The following is a 25539-nucleotide window of genomic DNA, read 5'->3' as shown; positions in this document are numbered from 1 at the left end:
ATATATTGCACGATTTTGTTCTTCTCTAATCCACTAAACAAATAAGCAAACTAACATTTCCATTCTCTAGAACATTTGCACTAAAGTTTGCTTATTTGGATGAGATGTGAAGCCAGGTTTAGTGTACATGTTATAACAGTCTGGGCTATTTTGAGTTCGATTTGTTGGTAGATACATTAGGTGGAATATCAAATTAGATCGCAAAAAGAATAATCGTTTCTCTAAAACGTCATCTGTACTCTTTCAACCAGAAAATTTCTGCACGTTTTACCAATATAAAATTAAAGCGCATATATACCCTCCCCAGTGAGAACATGCCAACAGAAAGATGACCAAATTTTAGTAACATTTTCGTTTCATGGTTTAGTAGTTTTTCGGTTTCAAATAAATGTATCACTTCTTCTAGCTATCAAACATGCGATTTCTGGAGACCCCCATTGAGTCGCGTGATTAATTCTCGGTTAGAGACGTTCAAACTCAAGACTTATTATGGATAACAAAGAAAGTTCCAAAACTTGTTGATAATGAAAAGTCTAGTGAAGAAATTATTCAACATGACACGAGCGTGGGACAAAGAAAAAATCTGAGCCCCCGACGGGAATCGAACCCATGGCCTCCCAGATACCGGTTGGGCGCTCTAACTAACTGATCTACGAGAGACTCGTTGTGAGCTGGGCCATTTACTAGGTTGATATGTGAAAAGTCTATACCAAAACAATTTAATTAATAGCTAGACTGCTGCGCCTTTAATAATATGTGGCGCCGCCATTGCGTGGTCGATATTTCAAGGTCAAGAAGACAGACTGAATATATTTATATATAGGATAATTTTAGAAAGTAGCTTTCGCGTGCAATAAGCAAATAAGTCGGGCAAATGAAAGCGAATTGCCACTCATTAGGAGAACGTACAACTTTGTAATGAAACCTGGCATATGTCAGATAGCTATATTATATCAGCGTTGCTTTGATACTTGAATATAAGCAAGATATCATGATATATATACATTCTCTCCATTGAGAGACAAACAAACCTCTCATGCTGTGTGAAAACACTTGAAAATATTTAGCAATTAAATATTGCTTTGACTAGCCGTTGGAGATAACATCAAACTTAAGTAACCAGTGCAGCTTCCTATTGGTTTGATCACTGGATTGAAGAACTCCCCCGGCGATTCGTCTTTCTTAATCGACTGATCCCTTTGAAGGAATGCGATGCATGACAATACTTTTAAAAGCTGTGCATGGTTCGAAAAACAAGAAACTGACTGAATTAATGTAGTTTAAAGGTACCACACTCATGTTTTGCAATTTGAAATTTTTGTAGCACTTATTAACAATCAAATGTCACATGATCCAATCGCTCGCTCACTAAGGGAACGCTGAAGGGTGATATCCATTCATAAATCGAAATAAGTATATTAATACTTGTCTGAACAGCTTTTGTGGACTTTTGAGTCCCTGGAACAACACCGTCCTTCACAAATCAACAAATCAAAATAACGTTCAAAAATATAAGAAAAGCAAAGTCTGAGAATGAATCAAATTACGACAAAACCACTCACTCAGGCCCTTGGTTGTTAAGAAAACCCGAAAAAAGGAACATTTGAGCCATTAAACCCAATATCAGGAAATTTCGAAATAAAACAATATGATGTGGACTTCGGGATAAGACTTGTTTCTAGCGACGAAGTCGAAGCCGGAACCATAATAGGAGTCGTAAGAGCGTTAACGACCTTGTGAAGTCATAAATCGAAGTCTTAGTTGCTTATTTGGAGAAGATTAACGCAAGAAAACATCTTGGGCGCAAATTTAATCACGTCGCAATCGCTTCGGCTCAAGGATTTGCTAACTAGTAATGGTCGATCGTAAACGGGTGTCAACTGCCCAAATCCCGGACATATAGAAGCAAACGAAAGATGACTTTCTTCGTCATCGTCGTTTTCTTGGACAACAGCCGATAAAATTGAAGATTTCGTCATCTCTCTTTCATATCTCAAAAACCCAACGAAAAGAAGAATTAACCTTGTATATATCCCTTTGACAACAATGGAAATTTGAGGAAACTCAGCATTTAAGATTTAGTACTTGACAACTATCCAACAAGTCATTTTTTGCTAGTTCAATGAATTCGAAAATAACCGCCTTGCCGTTTTCATTAAGCACCGTTTAACCAAATTCACCTTTCAGTTGTGGGATTGTTAAGGAACGGGTAAGAATAAAATTTAACCAACGACAGCTATATAAGTTGTGAATATTTATCAGATGTTACCGTGGCTATCGATGAAAGGGTTACACTGCAAATATTTTGAAATTGACTGCATATATGCAGTAACATATAAGATCGAATGTTGGATTGGGTTATTCTTTACTGATTGCAAGAACGCCTGACTCTTCCAAAGAAGGGACAACTAACACAACTCAAAAATTCCTATATCATTTGAAAAGAAAAGAAATTCGCCTGCAACACTTGCGAGAGTTGAAAATAGATGCATAATCGTGACAGTTATGTACTGCAAAGAAATATTAGAGAGAACGCCGGGTTTCTAATTACTACGAGGAGAAACACAAACCTATTTTAGGCTCAACTACAAAGTGAAACTCTCAGCCAAAAAGAACACAAACCACAAACTGAAGTGAAAATGCAATAACTATAGCGTAGATATTATTTACACAGTAATTTGTTGATTCTTTCATTATGCCTACTGTCAAATTGACTGAAGTGAGCATAATACTTGTTTAAACAGAGACTGAACTTACCTTCTGGAGATGCTGCCACTAGACGATCAAGCAAATGAAATGAATTGTTATGTCTAAAAAATACTTTCATATCATTGAAAGTCCCATTCGACATGCACGAGCAACAAAATTGTGAAGTTTATTGTATTCCTCTGTGAACAATTTTGACCATCATGTGAGAACCTTTTTGGATTCTCCAGCAGAGCGCGACTTGTCGCGACAAGTTAATCAGTTTGTGGTGTAGTATAATTATCCCTTGAGGGACACTGATCACTCAGGGCTGAAGGTATCTTGGCATATCTTGCACGATTTTGTTCTTCTCTAATCCAGTAAACAAATAAACAAACTAACATTTCCATTCTCTAGAAAATTTGCACTAAAGTCTGCTTATTTGGAGGAGATGTGAAGCCAGGTTTAGTATACATGTTATAACAGTCTGGGCTATTTTGAGTTCGATTTGTTGATAGATACATTAGGTGGAATATCAAATTAGATCGCAAATAGAATAATCGTTTCTCTAAAACGTCATTGTACTCTTTCAACCAGAACATTTCTGCACGTTTTACCAACATTTAAATACGTGTATCAAAATTAAAGCGTATAAACCCTCCCCAGTGAGAACATGCCGACAGAAAGATGACCAAATTTTAGTAACATTTTCGTTTCATGGCTTAGTAGTTTTTCAGTTTCAAATAAATGTATCACTTCTTCTAGCTATCAAATATGCGCTTTCTGGAGACCCCCATTGAGTCTCGTGATTAATTCTCGGTTAGAGACGTTCAAGCTCAAGACTTCAGAGGCGGATACAGGGGGGTGGATAGGGTGGATATCCACCCCCTCCCCCCCCCCCATTTTTCAGTAATAAAAAAATTCGAAATGTCACTTTATTTGAAATAGAAAAAGCAAATTTATATGTAATATAAATGCCAATTTACATGTAATATAAATTAAAGTTAATGTGACAACCATGAAAGGAGTTCAGAGAAGTCATAAGATCACTCTATTCAAATACGCAGATCTGTCACGCAATATGCTGCAAGACTATCACTCTTGCGTTACATTCAAAGGTCAAACTCACTTCTGAGTGTGATGCGCTATTCGGGCTGGCCAATCACATCGCCCCTTTTCTATTATGTCAATCAAGGCCATGCGGTTTTATCTAGACTTGAGTAGTTTTACTTCAAATTCTCTGAGCTCCCTAAAACAGTTTTCACAATAATTATTATTGCTGTGATATCCTTCGATTGTTTTTCGCTTCAACATCGCTCCATCAGTACTTTATGAGTTACCCTGGTATCTGCCCACGAGCTACATCTGATGCACGATATATTTCTGTCAATTGAATGGCTTACTTTGTTACGGGTAACTTTGGTAACAACCTAGACTTGCCCCAAGTCGCTCGTTTTTTCTTTGCATCTATAGTTACTTATTAAATAAAATCGCTTTGAAATCAAGCGAGAAAGACCACTTGAGTAAAATCACCTTTGTAATCGCGCGGGATTTATTTCTGTGAACGCGCGCGCGATACTTACCGAGGAATGGCTCGGAACGAGCGACTTGTGTCACTTGCAGGAAATCGATTCTGGCTGACGTTTATTGCCGCGAAAACTTGCATCATGCTTGTGTGCACTGAATTGGTTTCTTTTATCGTATTGACGTCAGTTTCGTGCGCCGTGTGCAGCTGACGCGCGCTGTGGCGTGTGTTAGTAAAATTGCGATTTTCTTCCCTTTTTGTGGGAAATCATACTTAGGGCCCTTGATGGCTCTCTCATTTCTGTAAGATTTAAAAGGGACATGCACAAAAAAAAGTGTTGTTTGTTCTAAAACTGGTTTAACTGCCGATGTGAGAAGGAAACAAGTCTACTTAAGAGCTGAAAAGTTAAACGCAAGCTTGTCTCGCGAGCAGCGCGCGCTAAGTTGGCGGGCACAGCGCGCTCAGTAAGTTAGCGCGCAATACAATATGATTGACATAATCTCGATGACGTCACCGGTGGAAAAATCCACCGGTGACGCCATATTTCAGAATTGGCGCGCTGCAGGTGAGCCAAGTCGCTCGTTCCGCAACGATCCTCCGCCATTTTGTTTCTCATGCCTGCGCGCGCCCTCCGTTTTCGTATCCGAATCTAACGAGCGACTTGAAACAAGTCTAGTAACAACCGAGTTGGGTACTGGAAACTTATGTAACGCAACAGAGAGTAGATATAATGTACAGAGAGTAATGTTACGTTGGAAATGTATTTGTACTAAGCAGAAGATCTATCCTTGCTCATAATTGCTCTTTAATATAAACGAAAAAATAGATAGAGAATATAAACGAAAAAATAGATAGAGAAACTGGCTGAGTCCCTGGTTTTCTGCTTGCGTCCTTGCGTGCGTCCTTGCGTGCTTGCGTGCTTGCGTGCTTGTCTGCTTGCGTCCTTGCGTGCTTGCCTGATAGGCTGCGTGCGTCCTTGCGTGCTTGCTTGCTTGCCTGAGACGTTGTTCCTGATCGTGTGCTTGCGTGTTTGCTTTTGTTTATCTTTCTTGTGGGCATATATACATGTTTCGTGATTGCACTTTCTAATTAATTCTGTTGTGTATGTCGCCCTTCTTCAGTTGTATTCGACGATGTCTAAGCGTAAGTCATACAGTCAGTTTTCTATCGATAGTATTCGCGACGAGGTAAACAAAGAAGTTGATAACGAGAAGTTAAGTGATAACATTTTATCCAGTATCCGTTCGATTGATCTTCGCGCCGTCGGCAGTATATCACCTGAGGTTGTTCTCTTCTCTGTTATTTTTAAATTTGGGCTGTCTCTGTTTTTATCTCTTTCTCGTGTTGCGTGTAGTCTTTCTGTTTTGCCGCATCATTCTCGTAGACAGGTTGTGTCTCTTTTGCACCCTCATCTCAGCGAAGGCGATGTTGACATACTGTTATCGTGTCTTCCAAAATTAAAATACTACCATCGGATTGGAGGTGAAGACTTTACATCTGCAGAATTGTTCTGCCCGCCCACATCTCATTGCTTTAATTGTAAGCGTGAGTTGGTCACACACAACCGACCTGTAAAAGTCGAGTTCTTCGGAGTCAGTGGTCCACGTGAAGGTTACAAAGTTTCGCTAAAGTGTAATCATTGCGGAGTCTTCTATGGTTATAGCAAATTTGGTAACCCATCTGCTGGTTGGAGTTATTATAATTCCCCAAGATTTGCTGTTGAGTCATCAGACGTTTGCCTTGTGGAACGTTCCCTGCTAAGATGGCAGATTTCCCTTTCGTAAGTTGTTTTCTGTTTTTGTTTTAAAATTATTGGTGGAATTGCATAATTCCCCGCATCTCAAGCTACATGGTGCAGCAATTGTTTATTTCGTAGTGGCTTACATATTTTTCTTCTATATCCTCATTTAATCTTCGCATTTTTGTTGCAATTTGTAGTTGTCATTGTTGGGTTTCATTCAGTGGATTTTCCGTTTCATACAGCGAAGCTCATCTTGCTTGTGGTAAGTTTGAATTTCTTTCAGATCCCTCCCATGCAGTTAATTACGGAGTTGTCGGGCGTTATATAGATATCGTCATTTTTGCCGTTTTCATTTTTTGTTTCTTTTATTGTTTCTTATCTCGCGTATAGGTTTAACTGAAAAACGTGTAGCCAATGCTTTTTGGAACGGTGAGTTGGAGTCAGAATTAAGAGACAGAGGCGAGCTCGATATGTTTGGATTGTGTCACACCGACTCCGACAGGGAAGTTATTATGGCTCACATTGACAACACTAGGGCCCAAAGCAATTATTCTCATCCTCCTGAAGACTGCACAGATGACTGTAAAGCTAGAGGTGAGTTTATGTTTTTATAGTCGAACCTCGATTATTCTTACCTCGATTATCCGGATTTCTCGATTATCCGGACTTCCTTCTCTGGTTCCAATTTTTTCATGAACATTAATTAGTCACATTCAAGACCAGATATAAGTTCTACGACGATTTAAACGTTATTTCAAGGTGGTTTACCTGTCAAAAACATCGTAAAACCTCTGATGTGTAGTTTCCAATCGAACAACATAAAAGGGCCTCTTCACATGAGCCCGGTTTACGGGCTGTCTCAGTTACTAGGACGGATTTTGACGTCTGTTCATATGGAAAATTTTAGGGCCTCTTCATATGATCCCGGTTGACCGGGCTGGCCCAGTTACCGAGATCTCGGCTCACTCCTATTTTCTTTGTAAAATTTTGGATGTGTTCATATGAGAAGTTGGGCCAGCCCGGTTACCGATATCTCGGTTTCTGCAACCGAGATCTCGGCAACAGGGAAGAATATTTTCCCATATGAACGCTCCAGCCCGGTCGCCGGGACGCAACTTTTTTTGAGAAAATAGCTTCCCTTTCGTAACTGGGTGGTCAAAATGGCTTAATTTTGCCTTGTATCTATTTCCACTTCAGAAATATGCGAATTAGCTTTATTAGTAAAGTTACAAGGGTCAATAAAGCTACGATAGTCGCGAAAGATGCAACTTTATGTGTCGCCATTTTGGCTTTGTTTCTTGAATTTTATTCCCGTCAACCGGGCTAAAATTTTCCATATGAACAGACGTCAAAATCCGTCCTGGTAACTGAGACAGCCCGTAAACCGGGCTCATGTGAAGAGGCCCTTAGCCCGGTTGACGGGGATAAAATTCAAGAAACGAAGCCAAAATGGCGACACATAAAGTTGCATCTTTCGCGACTATCGTAGCTTTATTGACCCTTGTAACTTTATTAATAAAGCTAATTCGCATATTTCTGAAGTGGGAATAGATACAAGGCAAAATTAAGCCATTTTGACCGCCCAGTTACGAAAGGGAAGCTATTTTCTCAAAAAAAGTTGCGTCCCGGCGACCGGGCTGGAGTGTTCATATGGGAAAATATTCTTCCCGGTTGCCGAGATCTCGGTTGCAGAAACCGAGATATCGGTAACCGGGCTGGCCCACCTTCTCATATGAACACATCCAAAATTTTGCAAAGAAAATAGGAGTGAGCCGAGATCTCGGTAACTGGGCCAGCCCGGTCAACCGGGATCATGTGAAGAGGCCCTAATACTTCGGCAGGCAACTTCCTTATTCAGTTTCCACTAGCCATAAAAACAGTGACATTAATAAATTTGCTTTTTGTCTTTGCTTACTTGTATAATAATTAATTCTACAAGGCAAAATGGCAAAATTCATAATGTTTAAATCCTTCTATGAAGTGAAAACATCGTACGCGTAGAAAGTTTGTTCGGTCGACACGCACGTTAGCACCACGTCTAGACACCAGGCCCATCACGAAAATACGCAAGGAACGCCTGGAGGTTCAAAATTGTTTGCGATCGAATCGGTGTGTTTTCGTCGGCTTTTTCGGAGAAAAACTGACTCAAAATGATCAGTGTCTTCGTAATTTTTGTTTGTGAAGATGGCCAACTGCTGATTTATCGCTATTATGAAGCAACTTTTCTATTTTTTCTGTTTAATGTGGAAAAATGCGGCGAAGATGCGGAGGATGCGGAAGTTAGCGAACTATATTATTACATGCGGATCCTCACCACCGCATCCTGTCAGTTGCCCTGGGTGTTTTTATGCTCATTAATATTCATACTTTTGATTATCCGGACTCTCGTTTATCTTGACTATTTAGCCTATTCCCAACGAGTCCGGATAATCGAGGTTCGACTGTATTATACTCCAATCATTAATTTCAAAATTGCTTTTCCATGCATGTTACATTTTATTTTATTTTATTTCGTTTGCATAAAAGTTCCTGAACTTTCATCCCTTAGGTTGCGGTAAATTATGGGTAGGAGATGGTCAGTGGAAGTTGATGTTTGCTCATTGTATGATGAAGAGGAAGGTGAACATCTTTTCTCTTCAGTAATGCATGCCTGTTTTTTATCTTTTTTTTAATTTAATTCAATTTATGGTGTTTTTTCCCTGCCAAAAATGGCTATGGCTGTTCAGTAGTAGTAGTAGTAGTAGTAGTAGTAGTAGTAGTAGTAGTAGTGATAGTGGTAGTGGTAGTGGTAGTGGTAGTGGTAGTGGTAGTGGTAGTGGTAGTGGTAGTGGTAGTGGTAGTGGTAGTGGTAGTAGTAGTAGTAGTACCAATTAAGAAATAGTACCACAATGAATCAATCATAAGGAAACTCTGAAAAATATTTATTAAATATTTATTTGTAGCAGCAGTATTAATATTAATATTATTTATAGAATGTTGTTGATGGCCTTCCTCTTATAAATTATCCTGATGTCTGCACTGCTGCTCCAGTTCATGGGAAGGCATTTTGCCAGGAACACCTTGACTTCTTGTCAAATAAACACCCTTCATTGCCAACTGACATTCGTGGCTTTTTGAAGCATTGTGGTGTTTTGCAATCTACATCAAACTCTTCAGAGTGTAAATATTGACATTTGTTGATTCAATTATGTTACTTGTGTAATACATATGTTTTCCATTATCTTTGCCTTCAATTCTTCCTTAATAATTTTTTTAAGCTTTCTTCTATTTTGCATTTTTCTTGCTTTACTTTTCTTTCTTGCTGTTGATGATAGTAATTTGTTGTTAAGTGGTGACGACAATTCCAAGGTTGAAAGTATTTTGAAGTCCCTAACAGACTCTGCCTCTATGTCTATTGGTCATTCCACTATTGTAGCACAAGGTGATTGTTACATTACCATGTTTTTTTTGTTTTTTTTTCTACTCCATTTTGTTTTTGTTTTTTTGCAATTTCCCTAGATGTTTTATTTTCTCCTTTCTTTTTTTGGTTTTTACGTTTTAAATATTACAGTAGCATGTTTCTATTGCACTTTTCGCTATTTTATCATGGAACAAAATTTTAGGGCATTGATTTCCCTTAATTATTTTATAATTTGAATTGTCCCATTTTTATTTCTTACATTGGTTTACAACATCTATATATTTCTTTGGATTCGAGTCCTTTGTTCTGTTTTTTTTTTTTAATTTCCAAATTTTTTATTGGATTTTATTTGTTTTCTTTTTTCGATCATCATGCAAGCATATTTTATTACAATGGTTTCTTTCCCTATATAATGTTTTAAATATTGCATGTCATTTTTTAAACGTTATGTCCAAATTTTTTTTCACTTTTCTTAAGGCAATGAGGAAATATTTGCAAATAGAAATTCCTGCTCTTTGCTTGAAGACTGTGAAGAAGATGTACCTACTTCTTGCAACAAGGAAACCGGTGAAAAACAGCGTTTGCAGAAATGGTCTCGTGGTCACTTCTTCATAGTCAGAGGCAGTGGCATCATTGATAAATGGAATCCTCTTTTCAGGTTTTGCTTTTTTCCTTTTTTTTCTCTTTTTTTGCCTTAATTACCAATTTCCCTCTTACAACCCATTTTGCCAGAAATTGTACCCCTTTCATATGCTTTTTAATGAAAAAAGGTACCCCTTTTATATTCCTTGAAGGCATGGCATTGACTTAAAACACTACGTTTTCTTGTCATTTTCAAGTAGCACTTAATAAATCGAAATAATACAGCCATAAATTGCATCTGCTCGAAATATTTTAATTAAAGGCTGTTTCATAAACCTAAATGACAGATTTCCATACCCTTTCGTATACCTAAACTTGTTAAATCCCCAGCTACCCTTTTATATACCTTAAGCCTGAAAAAGGTACCCCTTTTGGGCGTACCCTCCCTGTATAGGGCATTATAGGGAGTACCCCCCCCCTGGGGCAGTGCGCTTGATTGTCATATATTTATTTATTTTATTTTATTCTTCCTTATGCCATTTCTTCTCTTTTCTTTATCCTTAGATCTGAAAGTCCATCACAAGCTTTTCTTATTATGCTCAATTGGCTTATTGTAGTCTTGAAAGGGTTGGATCCTTCCACATGGTGTCAGCTATATCTGGCTTACGATAACATGTGCCATGTAGATGGCATGAGAATTGCCAAAAAGCCTCTGCCTTTGCCTCAACCTTATTCTCACATGTGGCTTAAAATTAACAAGATTATTGACAGTTTGCATATCTCCAACCACAAGGATTCAAATTGCAAACTTAAATACGATCCATTAAGTCTGAAAGAAGAATTACCTGACGTAAATACAATGGCTGCAGAGCAGACTTTTGTATGGCTTTCCAGATTCAAGAAGATTTTATGTGCCATGCCCAAGGTTCATCATCTTTTCTTCCTTCATAGAATAATCGTACATCGTAACCTATATACTGTTTCTTGTTATAAGAGGGGACTTAAACCAGTCCTTCCTGTTGTCAGGAAAAAAACCTAATAATCATTCGTTTAAGGTGGCTGAATACTTTTTCTGCCTACTCTGATTATGAAAGAATTACATCCCCTGCATATTGTTTAATTGAAAGGAATTTACCCTTTTTGGTTGATTTATAATTACCTATTATGGTGGGGGAACCCATTATGGTTTAAAATAGCACTCCAAAATTTCGAATGCAGTAGCCTTTCTTGTAAGTTGCTACTTTTGTACTTGGTCATGAGTGCAAATCAAAGGATCGGACAATTGAGTTCAGCCACCTTGAAACTTATTTAAATTGTTGCTCTAGAAATTGTTTCCCAATGTTCAATTTTAATAAAGCAATGCAAGTGAAACGATCTGACCTAAATGGCGGACCTTTAAGTTCTCGCCCCAATACTTATAATATAAACTGTTGGCCAGCACCCTACTTTCATTCACTCACACATCAACAAGTTTCGAGTGGTGAGGGCAGGCCCCCTAATCAATAATTTGTAAATGAAAGGTTAAAGATGGCAGCCATCTTGTTATTGTTTTTGTAAGCTGTGTCAAGCGAAGTGGATTTACGTCATCATGTAGTCTGTAAAACTCCAAGGCCTTATTATGCTGGGTGACCTCCGCGATACTTTTTAGGGATACTGCTGACCAGAATTGTCTTGATTTTAACTTTGCTTAAATTTTAATTTTATTTTATTCCATTTTTTTGGATGGCGAGGTTGTGCCGAGCGGTTTTAATCTGATCTACAAACAGCTTGTTACGATCTTACACCTAAATCTGAACCCCACAGAGCATAAATGCCAAAATTACGTCTCTACATAGGGAGTTCAGCGTAAAATACTATTCAAGTATAGCTTTTATTCCTGAAATTTAGAATTTGATCATTATAGCTAACAATGGGCCGACTTGTTTGTTAAAGAATTATCCTCTGTCAATTAAATCCGGACATTTCACATGGTGGAAACGGCACCACATGCAGTAACTTAGTAACTGAGTGACATGCAGTAACTCCTGTAACTTTCAGTAACTTTGCTTAACAATATGTAACATGCAGTAACTCCAGTAACTTTGCTTAACACTGAGTAACATGCAGTAACTCCAGTAACTTTCAGTAACTTTGCTTAACAATATGTAACATGCAGTAACATGTTACATGCAGTAACTCATGGAGTTACATGCAGTAACTCCAGTAACTTTCATTAACTTTGCTTAACAATATGTAACATGCAGTAACTCCAGTAACTTTCAGTAACTTTGCTTAACAATATGTAACATGCAGTAACTCCAGTAACTTTCAGTAACTTTGCTTTACACTGAGTGACATGCAGTAACTCCAGTAACTTTCAGTAACTTTGCTTAACACTGAGTGACATGCAGTAACTCCAGTAACTTTCAGTAACTTTGCTTAACATGCAGTAACTGCAGAGTTACTGCGTGTCACTCAGTGTTAAGCAAAGTTACTGAAAGTTACTGGAGTTACTGCGTGTCACTCAGTGTTAAGTAAAGTTAATGAAACTTACTGGAGTTACTGCATGTCACTCAGTGTAAAGCAAAGTTACTGAAAGTTACTGGAGTTACTGCATGTTACATATTGTTAAGCAAAGTTACTGAAAGTTACTGGAGTTACTGCATGTCACTCAGTGTAAAGCAAAGTTACTGAAAGTTACTGGAGTTACTGCATGTTACATATTGTTAAGCAAAGATACTGACAGATACTGGGAGTTACTGCATGTCACTCAGTGTAAAGCACAGTTACTGACAGATACTGGGAGTTACTGCATGTTACATATTGTTAAGCAAAGTTACTGACAGATACTGGGAGTTACTGCATGTCACCAAAACATTATTTGTATGGTGGAGACAACATGCCTTCGTTTGCCCGAGATTATGTAAGCTTAATGTGAATGAACGACTTATAAAGAACAAGACGATTTCTTCAACTAGAATATACTATTCTCTTGTCAAGCCGGAGAACAGTCAACAAGGGTCAAGGCCGTCGTGAATGTCTTTCAAGCCTCGTCTAGCGCGCCGCTTTCTCTCCCGCCGAAAGTGGTCAGTAAAAAATTGGACAAGCAATCCGGATTTCCCTAGGGTGCATCTTGGCCAAGTGGAATCCAGGAGCTTGCTAAAAGCTAAGTATAAATATTTATAAGCTGATTCTATTTTGCGTTCTATAAGACCGGCATTAAATGAGATTTCAATATGAAAACAAACGAAACTTAGAGCAATTTGCAGGCTGCCGTTTCCACCAGCCGTCGAAAAGCCTAAAGGGCTGGAAATTACAAGATACCGGTGGAATTCGCTATTGTTATCTTCTGTAATGTTCGAAGTCATGTCTTAATACCTGAGTAGACGAGACCCCTTTATAATTTGGCTGCTCAAAGTTGAGGAAGAGCGACATAAACTTAGCTTTGCTGGAGGCTAGGGTGGTGAATTCTCGTCCCTTGTCACTAAAGTAAAAATAGGACAAATAACAACTCCTCAGCTTATAGAATACTTTATGAAGATTCTAAAAATGTAAACAGTTTTTACATTTAATGCAAGAAATTTGAGGTATTTAAAGGTGCCATTGTCACTGCCATTTTAACAAAAAATAGGTTATAACTCAAGGCGAAATTGAACAATAATATTATTGTAGCAAGAATTTGATCCAAGACATACAGGGGCGTACCTGCCTTTACTACCACTAAAATTGCCTAGGAACGGCCCTGACATAAAATACAATAACAGGACTTTCTACGGGAGTATGTCACAGGAAGTACAAAAGTGAGGATTCTAGGATCAAAACATAAAATTTTGCTTTGTAGTGAATACATTACTTTGTTCATGCAGAAGCATTGAACCATTACAAGCCTGCCAAGTTTAGTGGCACAAGGATAAATCCAACAGGAGCTACTCTATCTACAATGAATGCATGTCTGTGTCGCAAGTGTCTTAATTGTTGAAATACGCCTTATTTTTCGCACCTGCTACCCTGATCGATTCTTGTGTGACTTCTGCCTTTCTGCCATGTTTCTTAGGTCAGCAATGTATAATTCCAGTGGCGAATAACAAACTTTTGCTCTGTATAAGGTCTTTTATTCCCGTTTTTCCCAGCACTCATTGAATTTGTGCTGTATATCATTCAAAGGGAAACCATGAATAGGGCATTTTAGTATTAACAGTCTTGAATTTATATATCTACTCCTTTACGTGTATGAAATGGCTAGGTCACACCTTACGGATGCCTTCCTGTACCATCAAAAGGCAAGCTTTGACCTGAAATCCTCAAGGGAGTCAAAAGAGAGGTCGACTATTAAACACCTGGAGACGTTCGCTAAAAGCAGAGATCGAGTCCATGGGCAAGAGTTGGTACCAGCTAGAGAAGGATGCACAGGACAGGATGCTATGACGAAAGACTGTTGATAGTCTATACTCCTGAAAAGGAGTCGAGTGAAGGGCTACTACTACTTATTTACATGTTAACTTAAACCTATTTTATATTTTCGTGCTGTTCGTCTATGGGGAATACACTTCGTGTATTTGTGGGGATGAAGTGCTCTGTACCATTCGCCCTTTTGCCCCATAGCCTCACAGGGTCAGCTTTCCCCTTATAGTGGGGCCCCCCAGTGTTGCTGTTGTTGGTTGTTGTGATTGTTCCCAAGGGTCCTAGAGATTAGGACCCCAGTTTCTTGGGAACCAGGGCATGTGGTTGTGTTTGTTCCCAAGGGTCCTAGAGATTAGGACCCCAGTTTCTTGGGAACTAGGGCTTCCTGAAAGGAAGGAGAGGATTCCAGTCTCTCGTTGCCAACCAACTAACCTGTGATACATGTACCCTGCATGATTTCTATTGATGATTCTGATTGGCAACTCGAGCACTTCATCCCTTACCCCTTTTCTCCCACTGAACTTGTTGTCTTGTTTTGACTTCATGGGTTGGGAACATTAATAAAGAAAGAAAGAAAAATTAGTTCTCGCTCATGTCTGGTTGTTGTTACGCCACGTTTCGCCGTCTGCCGCCACTTACGGTTAGGCCCTAATGGTCTGCCAACCACCCCCTTTTGAAATCCTGGATCCGCCCCTGGACTTATTATGGATAACAAAGAGAGTTTCAAAACTTGTTGATGATGAAAAATCTAGAACAATTTAATTAATAGCTAGGACTGCCGCGCCTATGATAATATGTGGCGCCGCCATTGCGTACTCGATATTTCAAGGTCAAGAAGACTGACTGAATATATTTGTATATAGGATAATGTTAGAAGTAGCTCTCGTGTGCAATAAGCAAATAAGCTGGACAGAGGAAAGCGAATTGCCAGTCATGAGGAGAACGTACAACTAATAGTAATGAAAACTGACATATGTCGGATAGCTATTATATCAGCCTTACTTTTATTTTTGAATCTAAGCAAGATATTATATTGAAATATACATTAATTCTCTCCGTTGAGAGACAAACAAATCTCTCATGCTGTGTGAAAACACTTGAAAATATTTAGCAATTAAAAATTGCTTTGACTAGCCGTTGGAGATGATAACATCAAACTTAAGTACCCAGTACAGTTTCCTATTGGTTTAATCACTGGATTGAAGAACTCCTCAGGCGATTCGTCTTTCTCGATCGACTGGTTCCTTTGAATGATTGCGCTGTATGATAATACCTTTAAACCTGTCGGCACCGTTTGAGAAACACGCTAATGCAATGATGTAGTTTCAAGGTACTACATTTTGGTTTTGTTTCCGTGCCGAGTAATAACAGCATGTCTATGTCTATATAAAGTTGGGGCCACCCGGGGAGCGGCAAACTGCAGGATGCCAAAGGATAAATACCTCTTGATAGCCGACACTGGTACTGACTGGAAGAAATTTGGAACAATTTGGGATTCTCCAAACAAACAAATAAACACACCATCATTTCCATTATTAGGGTCGTTTGCTAGAAACGTGCTTATTTGGAGGAGATATGAACGTACAAAAACACAACATCTTGGATGCAAATTTAATAAGTTGCTCGGTTCATTGCTTAGAAATGTTTATTACGGGTGACAAGTACACTAATCCCCGCATGCGAAAACATTGTTCTCTTTCACCGACAGCAGACAAATTAAAAATATCTTAATCTCTGTGAGAAAATAAAACTCAGAAAGAAAAAAACCAAGGAGATACTGACAAACTTTTGATTTGAAACATTAAAAGTATTACCGTGACAAAAGCGAGAACAAGACGAGAAAACAATAAGAAAAATGGAAATGAGACAGTGAGTATTCTAATTTCGGAATGGTAAGGTACTATACTAAAAGACTTGAATATTGTCGTTGCTTTCTGTTCAGCAGATTGCTTTAGAGTTTTAGACTCTGCTGCTACCAAGTGTCAAGTTAAGCTTAAGAATCTATGTACATTAAATGGGAAAAACTCGACCTGAATCAACACGTGAACTATAATTTTGACGCTTTTATTTTAGCTAGGCACCTTAAACCTCCTGCAGTTTTGGTCAGGTGCCTGCGCAATCTGTAGTTCCGTTCATGTTTGTTTTTACATCATTGAAAAGCTCATTCGACATGCTCCATCGACAAACGTAATTGCATTTTTTGGACTATCAGGTGGGCATATTTGAGTTTCTCCAGCAGAGCGAAATAACTTAAACACTTTGCCGTGCCGAGTACTGATAAAAGCATGTCTATATAAAGTTAGAGCCGCCGGGGAGCGGCAAACTGCAGGACGCCAAGGGATAAATACCTCTTGATAGCCGACACTGGTACTGACTGGAAGAAATTTGGAACAATTTGGGATTTTCCAAACAAGCAAATAAACACACCAACATTCCCATTATTAGGTCGCTTGCACGAAACATTGCTTATTTTAAAGAGATATGAATGTACGAAAACACAACATCTTGGATGTAAATTTAGTAGGTTGCTCAGGTTCAGTGATTTCATTGCTTAGAGATGTCCGTTACGAGTGACAAGTGTATAAATGCCCCGCATACCAGAGCATTGCGGTTCTCTTTGACAACAGCAGACAAATTGAAAATATCAAAATTTCTGTGAGAAAACTCAAATAGTAAACAAAACGACGACAAGAAATTTCGAAAGAAAACAGTCAGCGGTGGGTTTCGGACTGGAAAGCAACTTTAAGCACTCGTAGACTTCAAACTACATCGAACTACATCGAACGATAAAATTTGCTTCTCAGTTAGGAGATTATTAAGGAATGGTTAAGAATAAAAATAAACCAAGGACAGTTATACAGAATGTAACCATTGTTCGGAATGTGACTTTACCCTTCGATCAAAGGGTTACACTTCAAATATTTTGAAAGTGATTTCATATATGGTCAACGGTAACATATAAGATCGGATGCTGGAATGTGTCATTCTCTAAGGTCCTCTAACAAGACCGGTTCAATCTTCCAAAGAAGGGATAACTAACAAAAGACAAAAATACCCATATGATTTAAAACTCGTTAAGTAAGAAATTTCCCTGTAACAACTTGCCTGAGTTCAAAATAGATTCAAAATCGTTGTAATCTGGCAAGGAAATGTCAGAGATGGTGGTTCCTAAATACCCTTTAGTACTTAGCTTAGAAAGCCATCTCAGAACCGGCAATGCAATTGGAAAACAATATCGCTCGTTTGCTTTACACACTGAAAAACTGAGCAAGCACTAAAAATTCGGCCCATGGAACTACAGTCGAACCCCTATTAAGCGGCCACCCTTGGGAAAATGGTAAGTGGCCGCTCAGTAGGGGTTCGTCAGAAATTAGTATAAGGCGCGGTAGAAACATCACTTTATTGCCAGGAAATCAAAAGGTCATCATTAGCCTAGTGACAACGGAATCACGTCAAGACGATAATAAGCATGTATTTCAATGTTTTTAACAACTTCGTCCCCAGGGCCGTCTCGGCGACAAGTTTTCAAAATGGCGGCTCGTCGCGAGACGAGGGTCTTCTCGCGATGAGCCGCCATTTTAAAAACTCGTCGCCGAGAAGGCCCTGGGGACGAGGTTGTGTTTTTAACAGCCGTCATTTTAGATATCAGACTCATATTTTTCATAAGGTTGTTGAAAACAAGGCCAAACTACGTGTATTAAATTTTCTCTAGTCTTTCCGATTTTATTTTCCGGATTCCGGATTCCAATAAAAATAACTGGCCGCTTAATAGGGAGTGGCCGCTTAAATAATAGGGTTCGACTGAAGTACTGGACACTCAAGATTAACAATCATCTTTCGAGAAGGCAAAGTTTGGGCTCAAAAAATATAAACCTAACTGCATTGCAGACTGTTTGTTCTTTCCACTGACCTGTTTGACTTTGTTCTGGGTCAGCGAAGTGAGGTGCTGTCAATAGTAAGTATTTCTGAACATTGCACATTGACTTACGTGATGTGTTTATACAAATTGAACGAACAGTGATTTTTGACCACTAGTTTTTATCTTATTTATATCATCCTTTTTATATTTTTACAAACCTTGTTTGTTTCTTTTTACGCGATTTTTAAACATTTCATATGCGAAAGAATCTGGTAAACTGAGGCCCCGTCCACACTGACCCGGGTAAATTTGAAAACGCATCTTTTTTTACCCGGAGAGGACAACCGTCCACACTGAAACGGCGTTTTCGGTCACCGAAAACGGTACTTTTCAAAAACGCTCTCCAAAGTGGAGAAATTTAAAAAAAGCCGCCGGCTAGGTGGTGTAGTGTGGACGGCGAAAACGGGCGAAACCGGGACTTTTTTAAAACGCTGACGTCAAATAGTCATGTGATCTCTGTCAAAACAAAGGTTTAATTAGCTTAACAATAGCTTTGTGCATGCGCTGTAACTCAACGTGCGATGAAGCGTATCGTTTTCAAATTTAGCCGGGTTATTGTGGACAGAAAACATTTTACACGGCGTTTTTTTGTGGACGGCGCATTATCGATTATGGATATTCCTAAAATGTACAACGTACAACGAAGACTTAAATCGATCTACAATTTTGAAACTGCGTCTGGAATAGACAAATTCGGCTAACGTGTTTACATCGTTGTTGCCACCCAATTCAGGGCCTCTTCACATGAGCCCGGTTTACGGGCTGTCTCAGTTACCAGGACGGATTTTGACGTCTGTTCATATGGAAAATTTTAGCCCGGTTGACGGGGATAAAATTCAAGAAACAAAGCCAAAATGGCGACACATAAAGTTGCATCTTTCGCAAATATCGTAGCTTTATTGACCCTTGTAACTTTATTAATAAAGCTAATTCGCATATTTCTGAAGTGGAAATAGATACAAGGCAAAATTAAGCCATTTTGACCACCCAGTTACGAAAGGGAAGCTATTTTCTCAAAAAACGTTGCGTCCCGGCGACCGGGCTGAAGTGTTCATATGGGAAAATATTCTTCCCGGTTGCCGAGATCTCGGTTGCAGAAACCGAGATATCGATCGGTAACCGGGCTGGCCCACCTTCTCATATGAACACATCCAAAATTTTACAAAGAAAATAGGAGTGTGCCGAGATCTCGGTAACTGGGCCAGCCCGGTCAACCGGGATCATGTGAAGAGGCCCTCAGACCATGTGATGATTCCTTTGGGAGGTTACAATTGTGCAATTTGTCACACGTAACTGAGCGCATGGGAGTATGAACGAACAAAACAATTGTAACCTCCCAAAGGAATCATCACATGATCTGAATTGGGTGGCAACAACGATGTAAACACGTTAGCCGAATTGGTCTATTGTGGTAAAATTTTGACTAGACGGGAATTGGGTTTGTCCCCCACCCCTCCTCCTTTAAGACGCTCTTTTGCGCTGGCGCAACGAAGCACGACTCTACTGCTGACCCTACCCCTCCCACAGTGTTGCAGGGCCTTAGAATTAAACATGCGCTGTCAGACATTCAAATCAATTTTCATTCACACTAAATACATGTTTATTCAAAATGGGCTACAGTTGTCACTAATGAGAAACATGAAACTAAAACACTACAGTTGCTGCTTCTACTTCTTCTTGTGAGAAGTGCAGTTCTGCAAGACAAAAAATACGCCATCACCACTCGTTTCAAGGAATGCGGTTTGTTCGGAGCCCGTCGCCTTGATTTTTTTAAGTAATTTCATCAGAAAAGCTTAAAGTGCCCCTATGATCAAATTTTTGATTTCATATTTTTACATTTTCGTGTGCAATTAGACTTTCTTACTCATCCTGCCAATTTTCAATCCATTACGAACATCAGAAATCGTTTTATTTTGACATTTATTTCCGAGAATTTACGGCCGCCATTAATCAACCTTGTTCCAAGGCTTGGTTGCGAATAGGGAGAAAGTGACGTCAGAGGCTCCAAAATACCTCACGGGTTGAAATTATAATAACAATAAGTATTGAAAATCACGTGTAAAGCAACAAAATCTTTGGACTTGTTTTTCGCGCAATTTTCTATGCTGATTGTTATTATAATTTCAACCCGTGAAGTATTTTTGAGGCTTTGACGTCACTTTCTCCAAGCCTTGGAACAAGGTTGACTAATGGCGGCCGTAAATTCTCTAGAATAAATGTTATAATAAAACGACTTCTGATGTTCGTAATAGATTGAAATTTGGCAAGGTGAGTAAGAAAGTATAATTGTTCACGAAAATGTAAAAAAAAAAGATGAAAATCAAAAATTTGATCACAGGGGCACTTTAATACTTTAGTGAAAAGTGCGTTTTGCATTTATACATATAAAACACTGACCACCCGCACCTGCGGTATTGACCCTAGCATGGTTTTTTCACCTCTTGATATCGACGATGCGGCGAAAATTAGTCGAACTGAAAGTGCTGCAAAAGAGTAACTCAAAACTAGTAAAACAGCCACGTTTGTGAATCGTATTTTGTAAAATCGCACTAGCTTGACAAAGTCGGGATTTTTTGAAATTTTTACGGGTGTTCTTTTTTTTTTGCCCAGTTGGCTCTACAAACTATACAATGGTGTGTAAAATTCCTTGTTTTTGTATAAGTATGCATATTTTCGCTATTTTGGAAGACGCGCGCGACTCTCACACTTGCATTTTGGGCATTTTATAATTACTAGCTCTAAGGTGCTCTTTTCAGCAGTGTCGATGGATTTTTTCTACTTGGCCAATATGTTAAGTTAAAAAATAACGATGGGGGCTTTTTTAATATGCAGCCAGTGGCGGAGCTACAGAAAAAATTGAGCATATCAACTCTGGTCATCGTCCAACGTAGGAACATGTGATTTTACTGGTTTGAACGATGTTAGTCAATAATCTAATGCTTTACGTTATACAAATGCACAGGTGATCCCTTTTCCTTGTGGAAATTCTATGGATTAGTATAAAAATTCGCACGACCTCGAGTACAGTAATAGGGAACGAGTGCAATTTGAGTTCTTTCAAACCATCTTGAGTAACTATATTATTCACAGCGAACGTTCGAGAAGCAGGTATGTACAGGATTGAACGCTAATGAGATGCACGCTCTTCTTAATAAGCATCACAAAGTGTCCTCAGTAATAATAGTTCACCTTGAGACACATAATTCTGTCAAATATGAAGTAATATGAAAATGGGCAATAACCCAGTCATACATGAAGTACTTGTTAAGCAATACCTGCGTTCAATCCTGAACATAAGTGCAGATCGTAAGTCTTCGAGCAAACTCGAAAATCTTTGGAAAACTTCGGGTCAAGTTTCGAAGTGTTCGGAAGTCCTCAGATTAACTTCGGAAATCTTCGTGTGACTCTGTTTAAACTATTTCAATATTAAGTGCTAGGCCATCTTCGCTTTGTTTAGAGCACAACTTCGAGCATTTTTCATCCATATGTTTGAAAAGTAATGATTATATTTTTCTGGCTACTGAAAAAAAAATCACGGAAATCAGTTCTTGTTAAGCCCGTGTAATTAAAAATATAGTATGATATCTTAGTAAGTAAAATGTAAATTATGCATTTCAATAAGCGAAATAAAGACATTTTGTTTGATTATTTATTTCTTTATTTCTTTATTTCTTTATTGTTTATTGTTTATTTATTTTTTAAATGGCTTAAGTGCCACTACGCAACTGGCAACAAAATTAAACACGGCCGATGTTCGGTAAATTCAGTTTAAAGATGACTATGCCACAGTTAAAAAAAACTCAAATCGGTTTTGGATTCCTTCTTGTATTTTTTGTTTGTTTGTTGTTTTTTCAGTTCCATCAAGCATGAAACTATGTGTGTATACCAAAGTTTCGAGTGGCGTGTAATTATAAGATAGAAGTGAGGGTCTGAATGGGGTTAAGTGTTTAGTGTTATTTTTAGTGTTGCTGTTAAATTGGTCAATTTTTTAATGTTTACTGTTTCCGATGAAAATACTGTTAAGTGTTTGGAGGGTTTTTCGTGAAAAACCCATAGTCTTTTAGCATTGTGAATTCTTATCTGCTCTTCAAAAATCGGTAATAAAATCACTCCTGAACATTGAGCCTATGCTGTGTGTTCTCCTCGGAAATCTTCGGTAGTCAAATCTTCCGAAATGATCGGAAATTGTCAGAAAATGGCCGAAAAATCTTGATATTCTAAACAAAATTATATTGGCCTTTTTGGAGCTGTTTTTATTTCTTTGTGGATTAAATTTACTGTTACAGTGAATTTTTTACTGTTGGTGTTAAAATGCCTAAAATTTAACTGTTTCATATTACAAAAAATTAAGTGTTTATTGTTTTCGAGGTACCCGCATTCAGACCCGCAGAAGTGGTCACAACATAACTAACCTTCTGAGCTCAGAATCAGCAGCACCTATTCATGTACTTTTCTCGGACGGACTCGGCCTGCAACAAACATGCAAGACTTTGTGTTTATTTATTGGTAAAATCTACAAAGGCCCGTTTACACAGGCGATTTTTTCGCGCAACTCAATGCAATTTTTGTCGTGCCGAAGTTGCATCAAGTTTCGAACAGTATGTAGGTTAGGTTAGAACAGTATGTTGTAAACCAACTTTGTACTTGTACTTATATGTAGTGAAATTGTGTAAATTTTTCTTTGTATTATCAATATTGTATTTTTTTTTTCGTCTTCTTTTTTAATAATTAATATTGTAAAGTCTACTAAATTCTCTTCAATAAAAAAAAAATTAAAAATAAAAAATAAAATAAAATAAAAAAAAGTTTCGAATAGGTTCGAAACTCCTTCGATATTATCGTTGCGATATCCCAGGAGACTTCATGCAACTTCGGCGCGACAAAAATTGCATTGAGTTGTTCGACAAAAATTGCCTGTGTAAGTGGACCTTAAGTTAGTAAAAGCTCGTCGACACACGACGACTCAAAGTTGATAGCTATTTCATTTCAGGACACAAATACTCCACTAATTAGTATACAAGTAGAAAACACATTCAAGCAGATAGTTTTAACCCTTTAACCCTTTTTCGGTGAGGTGCATGTTTAAGAAATTTACATGACACGGGAAATTGCGCGCGCTGCAATTAAGTACTTGAAGTAAACAGCAAGACTTGCGTTGACTTGTGTGCAAATTAGTGATTTCGACCAAAGTGAACGCAAGTGATTGCAAGTCAAAGCAAGTGCACGCAAGTCCTGACCAAACGGAAACGCAAGTGGCCAGTTGCGTCTCCATTTGGCCAAGCCTTAATGCAAATACTTGGTTGGTTTGTAGTGATTACGTTGCCTAATTATATACGGCTTTAGTTTGATGTGTTTATTACACTTTATACCATGCCATAGAAAATACAGCCAATCAGAATTCAGAAAAGCCGTTGTATATTCGACGGTATTCAACTCAACATTCCCATCGTGCGCTGCGATCTTATTCTCGATGAAATTTAGTAAGCGTATTTTCTATGGCATGGTATAAAATAGTTACACAACACTTTCTCGTGGTATACTATGGAATATCCCACTTGTCACTTGTATTTTCTTGGTATACACACTCGCCTAAAGGCTCGTGTGTATACCGAGAAAATACAAGTGACTCGTGGGATATTCCATAGTATACCACTCGAAAGCGTTGCATAACTAGTATTTATTTGGTTCTGAAATGCGTCACCTGGGTGAGTTACTTATTAGCAACAAGCCAATTTGGAAGATTCCTTGGAATCTAAAGTAGGTCATATTGAGGGCAACTGTACTAAATGCTTCCTTGAACCTATGCAGAGATCACTGAGGCACTGAAAAGATTTTGCGAATTATTCATAAATCGTCAAGCTCAGTTTTACTTTTTATATTCTACTCTTCTTGCAGGAAAGCTCTTGGGCTTTCAAAATTTCGTACCGGTATCGAGTTAGTTTGGGAGGCGCGGTGGCCTAATGGTTAGTGCGCCGGACTCTGGATCGAGCGGTCCGGGTTGAGGCCTGGCCGTTGTCACTGTGTTGTGTTCTTGGGCAAGGCACTTCACTCTTCATAGTGTCTCTCGCATCGGCGACATAATGCTGGGGGTACCCTGCCCTGGGGGGTACCCTGCAATGGACTAGCATTCCATTCAGGGGGAGTAGTAATATTCTTAGCCGCTTAATGCTACAGAAACCGGGATAAGCTCCGGCAAGTATGGGCCACTTGGCTCGAGGCTTCCACCCTTTTTTATCGAGTTAGTTTGATTATCTCTCTAAGATATACTTGTGTAATTCCTCGTCAGAATAGTCTGTAAACGGTGGTTAAGGTGACGACATAACATGATTATACATGTTGGTACGTACTTTGGCATGGTCACTGTAGAACAAGCTATGAATGTTTTCATCCATTTCTTCCGTGCTGCATCCTTCTACACAGCATTCCTCTTTCACGGCATCTTTTGTCAAAGCATAACCTTTAATCCTACCCGACAATTTATATGCTTCTTTAAACTCCATAGCGTATCTGCACGTCTGGGTCGATTTTGATGGTCCAAAAAACCTTCGGTGAACTTTAAGGAAACTGTTAGCATGATTTCCATCCAAACGGAATTGATCTGCTGCACCTGTTTATCGATGTTAAGACAAACTTATTAGTCAATTACTAAACTGACTTAGGATTGCCAAACAGTCTTTCACTCGCTACACAGTACTCTCACGGCTTTCCTGAGTAAGGGTTTGATCAAAATGTCCTCAATTGGTCCCCTGCTCTTTTTAATCTATATCAAAGATTTTCCCTAGAATGCATGCCTATGACTCTTACGTGGCTTTTGTTGTATCTAGCATGGTTGATCTGTAGACCCAAATCAATAGTGAATTAAAACGCATAAATCATTTAGCCACAATGTTTCTGAAACTGATTTTATGATCATTAGCTTGCTTCAAAAAATACATCCTTTTTAAACGACTTTGCTATAAACATTAGCGGTAGACGGCATCAAATTATTATTAAGCAATTCTCTCGGACTTTACACAGACGAAAACCTATGCGCACTGCAATATTAAATCTGCGAAGTTTCTTTTCACATTTTGCATTGATTACTGCAGTATTGTTTGGGATCTGCCTCAAAAGCTGAGTCAGCAACTTCAAAAACTACAACATCGCGTTGCAAGAGTAATTACTAAATTTAACTGTGACAGGTTAGTTATCTTCTCAACTCATTTGCTTGGAACAGCTTATCGATTAGAAGGGTGAAACAAAACGCCAATTCAAATAAGCTACCGCTGTAACATGTTCGCTCCAAAAAATTCGTCTTTTAATCTTCG

The 25539-nt window shown here is 38.6% G+C and overlaps 2 protein-coding genes across 2 annotated transcripts in view; one reads left to right on the top strand and one right to left on the bottom strand.

Moving 5' to 3' along the window:
* LOC144660227 (uncharacterized) overlaps positions 1-25539 on the bottom strand; it is a 34933-nt gene that overhangs the window by 6454 nt on the left and 2940 nt on the right. The gene's annotated exons all lie outside the window — the stretch shown is intronic.
* Positions 5049-11301, top strand: LOC144660166 (uncharacterized). Its single transcript, XM_078520755.1, has 5 exons — positions 5049-5990; positions 6149-6213; positions 6342-6545; positions 9829-10009; positions 10498-11301. The coding sequence occupies exons 1-5, from the start codon at positions 5344-5346 to the stop codon at positions 10970-10972; spliced, it is 1572 nt and encodes a 523-aa protein (XP_078376881.1). The 5' UTR covers positions 5049-5343; the 3' UTR covers positions 10973-11301.

The sequence above is a fragment of the Oculina patagonica genome, chromosome 7 (genome assembly GCF_052425735.1).
Source record: "Oculina patagonica isolate OP01 chromosome 7, crgOcupat, whole genome shotgun sequence".
Classification (NCBI taxonomy): Eukaryota; Metazoa; Cnidaria; class Anthozoa; order Scleractinia; family Oculinidae; genus Oculina; species Oculina patagonica.
The sequence above is the reverse complement of the archived record's forward strand: the minus strand, read 5'-3'. Positions and strand labels throughout refer to the sequence as shown.